At 41.7% G+C, this 7,244-nt stretch overlaps 1 protein-coding gene across 1 annotated transcript; it reads left to right on the top strand.

Annotated features, from left to right (window-relative positions):
* Positions 1-1,021: 1,021 nt before the first annotated feature.
* LOC132885996 (uridine phosphorylase 1-like) lies at positions 1,022-6,953 on the top strand. The gene is made up of 5 exons (XM_060920534.1): positions 1,022-1,040; positions 1,415-1,420; positions 3,941-4,150; positions 5,746-5,892; positions 6,685-6,953. The coding sequence occupies exons 1-5, from the start codon at positions 1,022-1,024 to the stop codon at positions 6,831-6,833; spliced, it is 531 nt and encodes a 176-aa protein (XP_060776517.1). The 3' UTR covers positions 6,834-6,953.
* The last annotated feature ends 291 nt before the right edge of the window (positions 6,954-7,244 follow it).

The raw sequence follows: 7,244 nt of genomic DNA, 5'->3' as shown, positions 1-7,244 counted from the left end.
TTTTCAAATTTGTATATTTTAGATTCTTATTTTTTATTCTATGTATATAACTACTTTGTCGTTTTGTTTTGTTTTTTAGCAGAGCTCGGAGCCCCATAGACATAGTGTGAATACATAAAGAAACCCATCGAGTTGTTTTCTCATGGTTTCGGTCCTGTGCATGCCTGCCACTATACCAGTGTTAGTAATTGCCTGTCATACACACCGCCTAGGCACGGTGGTGGATGACAGGCAATTACTAATGTAATTGCCTGTCATACATGTATAATGTATGTTAGCGCTGTCACCTCACAGCAAGAAGGTCCGGGTTCGAGCCCCGTGGCCGGCGAGGGCCTTTCTGTGTGGAGTTTGCATGTTCTCTCCGTGTCCGCGTGGGTTTCCTCCGGGTGCTCCGGTTTCCCCCACAGTCCAAAGACATGCAGGTTAGGTTAACTGGTGACTCTAAATTGACTGTAGGTGTGAATGTGAGTGTGAATGGTTGTCTGTGTCTATGTGTCAGCCCTGTGATGACCTGGCGACTTGTCCAGGGTGTACCCCGCCTTTCGCCTGTAGTCAGCTGGGATAGGCTCCAGCTTGCCTGCGACCCTGTAGAACAGGATAAAGCGGCTAGAGATGATGAGATGAGACACGCTGCCTAGTGGCCAGTGTTAGTAATTGCTTGTCATACACGCAGCCTAGTGGCCAGTGTTAGCCGGTAAAGAAATAAAACGAGAGACTGGAAATCTAAGGAAATTCTACAACTCAGAAACAGATGGGAACTCCGCTTTTAGGCAGTGCCTAAATCTATATATTAAAATTCTTCTATCTTAACTGTTCAAGCACCAATCACCAAAGCAAATTCCTTGTATGTGAGAATGTACTTGGCAAATAAACTCTTTCTGATTCTAATTCTGATTCTAATTCTGATTCTAATCCTGATTCTGACATTGTGTGTTTGTGGTTCACATCGCTGTCCTGTTGGATCTCTGTGTCTTTTGCGAGTACAAGAAGAAAATGTCTTTGGGTTTCGACAGTGAGAGAAATGGAGAGGAGAGTGAAAGGTGAGTAATAATCTCAAACATTAATCTGTTCTTCAATTTCAACCATAAACAGCTCCTTAAAGTCAAAACTACACCTACTCAAGTTGGACTGGATTTTATGGTCTATAATAAAGAGAGGTTTTAAAAGATGTGGGGAAATGGTCGGTCTGAAGCCGTAATCAGATTATGAAGATTAAACAGACAACCCTGGACATCTCATCTCATTATCTCTAGCCGCTTTATCCTGTTCTACAGGGTCGCAGGCAAGCTGGAGCCTATCCCAGCTGACTACGGGCGAAAGGCGGGGTACACCCTGGACAAGTCGCCAGGTCATCACAGGGCTGACACATAGACACAGACAACCATTCACACTCACACCTACGGTCAATTTAGAGTCACCAGTTAACCTAACCTGCATGTCTCTGGACTGTGGGGGAAACCGGAGCACCCGGAGGAAACCCACGCGGACATGGGGAGAACATGCAAACTCCACACAGAAAGGCCCTCGCCGGCCATGTGGCTCGAACCCGGACCTTCTTGCTGTGAGGCGACAGCGCTAACCACTACACCACCGTGCCGCCTAATCCTGGACATAATCTTTTTTTTTTTATATATAAAGGAATGTATTGACCTGAGGTCAGTACTGATCACAGAAATGCTCCTAGTCTTATTCACTGTTCTTTATTCAGCTGTTTTCCAGAGCCAATGACAAATGCACCCAAAACTCGTTTTCTCCAGACAATTTGCTTATGCCTGGATCAGATTCCATGATATTTTTGTCACTCACAATGGTCACCATGTCAGATTAGGCGATCATAGTGCCATAAATTCTTTCCATGTCTTGGTCAGGAGACTGTCAACACTACAAGTTTGTCCCTGACCAATCATCGGTCAAGTCCTTGCATGTCGTTGGGGAGGACTGTCAAATTGTCAATCATGGCTATCAAGGAACATGTTGTAGGAGTTGTCAGACTGGGTGAAAAAAAATCCAAACAATTCTGACATGCTAGAACTTTCATCAGGGTGTTGTGGGGCATCCCAGATGTCATGTTGGTGTTCTTTGATTATGTCACACTTCAAGGCTTGTTCATCATTCCTGATCTTCATATTCAGGCCAGATGCTGGAAATTTGTTGGCAAAATCTGGTGGAATTTGTGTCGTCTTCTCCTGGCATTATATAAACACTTTAATACAGTCGTTGTGCTTAAATATTCAGATTTATTAAACCTTAAAGGAAGAAACCACCTTGAATGATTTGTGATTTTTTTTTTTTTTTTTTTTGTAATTAACATGACCTTTAGTGTTGTCAGTGAGTTATTTCTTCCACCACAATGTTGGTCTGTTTTCACTAGTACAAGTAAGTTTCCTACATTACCCACAATGCCATTGGACTACCTGCTGATAGTGGTGCCAGTGGGATTTATCCCAAGATTTATCTCTTTCTATTAAAGAGAGCAATGCAGCAGCACTTTAGTCCTTTCATCTGTCCATCTCTCTCTTCCTCATCTGTACACTCCGTTTAGGTTCCAACTTTCATGCCAATACTGCTGTCAACACCATTGCACGTCACCTCGTAAATCACTAACCAGCCAAGCCGTGTCTCTGTCCTAACTCGACGCATCCTCTTATTGTTGTATTGCATTCTGGACCTTTGAGTCCTGCATTTGTTGTGTCCACTACATCTATTTCTCATCTATATTACATTGAACATTACTGGAAAATGGTGACTGAGAAAATAAGCCTTTGGAATGAAACCTGACCATTATCTTTGTTTCAGATCACTGATTTCTTTCTATTGTACCAGCATTAGCAGTGCCCCCCTGCGATGCCAGCATAGCACAAAACCTTTTACTTTTTATAGGAGTAATGAAAATACAGCAGGAACCAACTAATCAGAATCACAAATATTTGAATATAAACACATTTCATGTGTTTCAGGGTGGAGTTTTCCTTTACATCAGTAATACTGCCTGTTTAATTAGTAGGTTTCCATTTATTCATATATTTATTCATTAATAGGTCCATATGTGTTAACAATCCTCATCTGAGCTCCATGAAAGAAGACATGCTGTACCATCTCAACCTGGGTACAGCCACTCATGACTTCCCAGAACAGTTTGGGGATGTTAAAGTAAGTTAATAAATGATCACATTGTATTGCATTATGCTATTATATTGCTTAGTTGTCCAGGGTGTGGCCAATTTCCTTGGTTTTCTTCCTTGCAACTGAGATGACTTCTTGGATCATAACCAAATTGCATTTTCTTTTCTTGTAGTTTGTATGTGTTGGGGGAAGTCCAGGGAGGATGAAATCTTTCACAGAGTACATCGCTAAAGAGCTGGGCCAAGAAGACCCAAAAGGAGAGTACCCAAACATCTGTGAGGGAACAGATCGCTATGTCATGTACAAAGTAGGACCTGTGCTGTCTGTTAGTGTAAGTCTTCAAATGTCAAAGGAGAAAGACTCAGAGATTTGATACTTGCAGTGTTCTTTTAACACAATACTTTGTGTTTTTAATTTTTTAAATATCAGTCTGAGTAGTTCTGCATTGTTGAGTTTAACGTCTCTGTGTTTTAGCATGGCATGGGCATTTCCTCAATCTCAATAATGCTACATGAGCTTATCAAACTCCTCTATCATTCCCGCTGCACTGACGTCACGATCATACGCATTGGGACGTCTGGTGGAATAGGTACACTTTTCTAACGCACCAGTTCTCTTAATAAAGCAGTAACAAATACAACATATTTGACTCTAGCCAGTATCTGTTCTGTTGCACCCAGAATATTTTACTAATATTAGATTCATGCATGAACACTGTTATTATGTATGTAATCATTAAAGGAAGCAGCAGGGCTTTATATCTAGAATATACAAGAGTGAAGACACTAAAATCTGGCCGCCTTGGTGTCTTTTTCAGGTCTGCAGCCAGGCACAGTTGTGGTCACCAAAGAGCCGGTGGATGCCATGTTCCTGCCCCGCTTTGAGCAGGCGGTCCTGGGTAAGACAGTGGTGAGGAGCACGGAGCTGAACATCGAGCTGGCAGAGGAGCTGCTTCAGTGCAGCAAAGAGCTGGCAGAGTTTGAGACTGTCATTGGGAACACCATGTGCACTCTGGACTTCTATGAAGGTATGGTCGAGTGAGCAATACTGTATATACATTCTTTTTACACCTGTTTTACTGAATGATATGTTCTTTGCGGAAAGTTGTGGCCACTGAGGGGCATCAGTAAGAATGCACAATTGAAGATGTGGAAGATAAGGTTCTTTGGGATTTATTAATAAGAACTCAATAATGACATTTTAATTAGTTTGTGTGTGTGTGTGTGTGTGTGTGTGTGTAGTTGTTCTGAAAGGGAAACAGAAATGACATAGAGGAAAACAATTACTCCTAAGCATAATGACATAAGAAATTAGCATCCATAGCTTTACAGAGAAATATGAATAGCCTGACCTTCAGTGAGCTAAACACAAAATGCTCTACTACAAGTTATAAACATAGTAAGTCAAAACGGTACTGTTCCCCCCATAATCTACCAAATAATTACTACGAAAGTCCGTTTTACACATATATCAACAGCATAAGCATGAATATACACAATATCAAGACGTTAAATAAAACATTAAAGACTATAACCACGCGGTTAACTCGTGCTAAATTCCGCGGTAGAAATTTACCTCCGCGAATTATATGAAGCCATGTTTAAACATAATATCTGTCTTATAAACAGCAAATAAGTAAGTGTACTTACATTTCTGGACACACACAAGAAACCAATGGCATAAATCAAGGCACTAATGGCCCTTTTCCACTACCCTTTTTCAGCTCACTTCAGCTCGCTTCAGCTCACTTCAGCCCGACATGGCTCGCGTTTCGACTATCTCAGAGCAGCACGACTCAGCTCGCTTCAGCCCTGCTTAGCACCCAAAACTCGCACCGTTTTGGAGTAGGGCTGAAGCAAGCCAAACCGAGCTGAGTGGGGCTAGGGGCGTGAGGAGACACTCCCCTGTGCACTGATTGGTGAGAAGGAGTGTACTCACACGCCCCGCGAGCACGCTGGGATCTGTTAACACCGTAAACCCGGAAGAAGAAGAATTACGAATTACGAGAATTATGAAGCCTTATGCGCCTCACCTCATCTATACGCTCTTGCCAGTATCTGTTGGCGTTGTCGGTGACAACAAGCCACAGCACCAAGACCAGCAACACTAACGACTCCATGTCCTCCATGTTTATTGTTTACTATCCGGGTCATGAGACTACCGCCTAAAAGATCACTGATGTCACTGTTTGCGCCGCCTAGCGACATCACGTGACGTCCACCCACTTACGCTAACTCCACCCAATGTGTCCACCCACTTCCAGCCAGCAAGGTTCAGCGCGGTTGTAGTCGAAATGCAACTCCAACAGCCCCACTCAGCTCGACTTAGCCCGACTCAGCACGGCACGGCTCAGCCGCGTTGGTAGTGGAAAAGCGGCATTAGTAAACCTAGAAACACTGCTGACTCATCAGTCTAAAATGGCGACCTCACCCCGAACTTTCTCTGGAATATTAAAGTGGCAGGCGTCCTTCACATACCTGCACGGGAGGAGGCGCTCTCTGATTGGCTAATAATAACATTAATAGAATAGGTACTCTAGCATAGGTCAGCCCTTTGTAACAACACCCATTTTGTCAGTTTTAACGTTTCTGTCTGTCTCTCTCACTCCCTGCATTGATGCAGGTCAAGCTCGTTTGGATGGGGCTTTCTGTTCATACACTGAAGAGGAAAAACAAAACTACCTGTCCGAGGCGTATGCAGCAGGAGTCCGCAACATTGAGATGGAATCTACTGTTTTTGGTGCTATGTGCAAACTCAGTAATATAAGAGGTAGAACCTTTACTTTAAAACTCATCAGAGGGAAACGTTGTCTGAAAACGGCCATATTTTGGAGTTCAGTGTAAAGCTAAGAAGAATCATTCTTGCTGCAGCCGAAAGTTTATTTCAATTTGTAGGATTATGTGGTTAGATAAAGATCTTAAAATTTAAAATAAAGTGGGAGAAGAGAAATGAGAAAACAAAGCTATATGAACATAAGTGTAAAGAAATGAAGAAAAACCTCTTTAAATCAGGCTCCATAAGGACATCTGATGTGGTTCTGAGGTTCCAGTTGCAGCTGTTTAAACAGTAAAGAGCTTTATCTTTAACATGCCTTCATTTTTTTGCAACTAGTGGGTTATAGAACATCACATTTCAATAATTATTAAAGTGTTGTTCATGATTGAGTTCCTATATTTATTAAGCCAGTTTAGCTGAATGGGATTAATCCAAACCTTCATAACTCAGGCCTATAAATAATTTACCTGGGACTTAGAGTTCTGTCCCTGGAAAGTCAGGAATAAAAACGCTCTGGTATAACAATAAAAATAACCTAAAATAGCCAGATTAGTATTGTATCTATTTGAGCCTAATATTTAAATAGTTGGATTATGTTCATAAAATAAATTTGAAAAACATGCAGTGCAACAGAAGCCCAGCAACATTAAGAACCTAATTCACATTCTTCTCTCCCCAAGAGAAGAGAGATTGATCCCAATATCCATCCTTTGTATATTAAATGTTTCTTATTTCAAAGATGCAACATTGCATAGTTGTAAAGTCTCGTTTCGACTTGTTTCCCAGCGGCTGTGGTGTGTGTGACCCTGTTGGACCGGCAGAAAGGAGACCAGCTGGCCAGTTCTCATGATGTCATGCTCAGCTACCAACAAAGGCCACAGATCCTCGTTGGCCATTACATCAAAAAGAAGCTTAATGCCTTCCAGAGAAATTAGCTTTTACATTCATAACACTGGAATATAAACAAGCCAAAGTTTTAAAGACATCTCGGTATGATTTTATATGATTTATCCAGTCTTGCCTTTGCTAGCAGTCACGCTCCTGAACACTGCTAATGAAACATTTGAATATTTTGAGATTTTATGACACTCTTTGCTTGATGCTGTCTGTTATTTGAAATAATGCATATGATAAAATTCAGAGCTATTATTTAAAGACTAAACCAAGTTGTTGTGTCATGAGTAGCATCTCTGTACTGAAATGTAAAACAGCAAATATTTCACAGCCTCCAGTAACAGGAATAACACTCCATGGGCCTCAAACATGTTCCCCATGCTTGGACCCACCCATCCATACCAACACTCTTCTTTTCAGTGTGCTGACTCAAACTATTATTGTTCTCTGAA

Source organism: Neoarius graeffei, chromosome 5 (assembly GCF_027579695.1).
Source record: "Neoarius graeffei isolate fNeoGra1 chromosome 5, fNeoGra1.pri, whole genome shotgun sequence".
In the NCBI taxonomy this organism is placed as follows: Eukaryota; Metazoa; Chordata; class Actinopteri; order Siluriformes; family Ariidae; genus Neoarius; species Neoarius graeffei.
The sequence above is the reverse complement of the archived record's forward strand: the minus strand, read 5'-3'. Positions and strand labels throughout refer to the sequence as shown.

What these genes read in the sequence shown, in the direction of transcription:
- LOC132885996 (XM_060920534.1), top strand. An exon ending in CACTCTGGACTTCTATGAAG is followed by an intron (nt 4,151 to 5,745) that starts GTATGGTCGAGT and finishes GCATTGATGCAG; the next exon opens with GTCAAGCTCGTTTGGATGGG. An exon ending in CAAACTCAGTAATATAAGAG is followed by an intron (nt 5,893 to 6,684) that starts GTAGAACCTTTA and finishes CTTGTTTCCCAG; the next exon opens with CGGCTGTGGTGTGTGTGACC.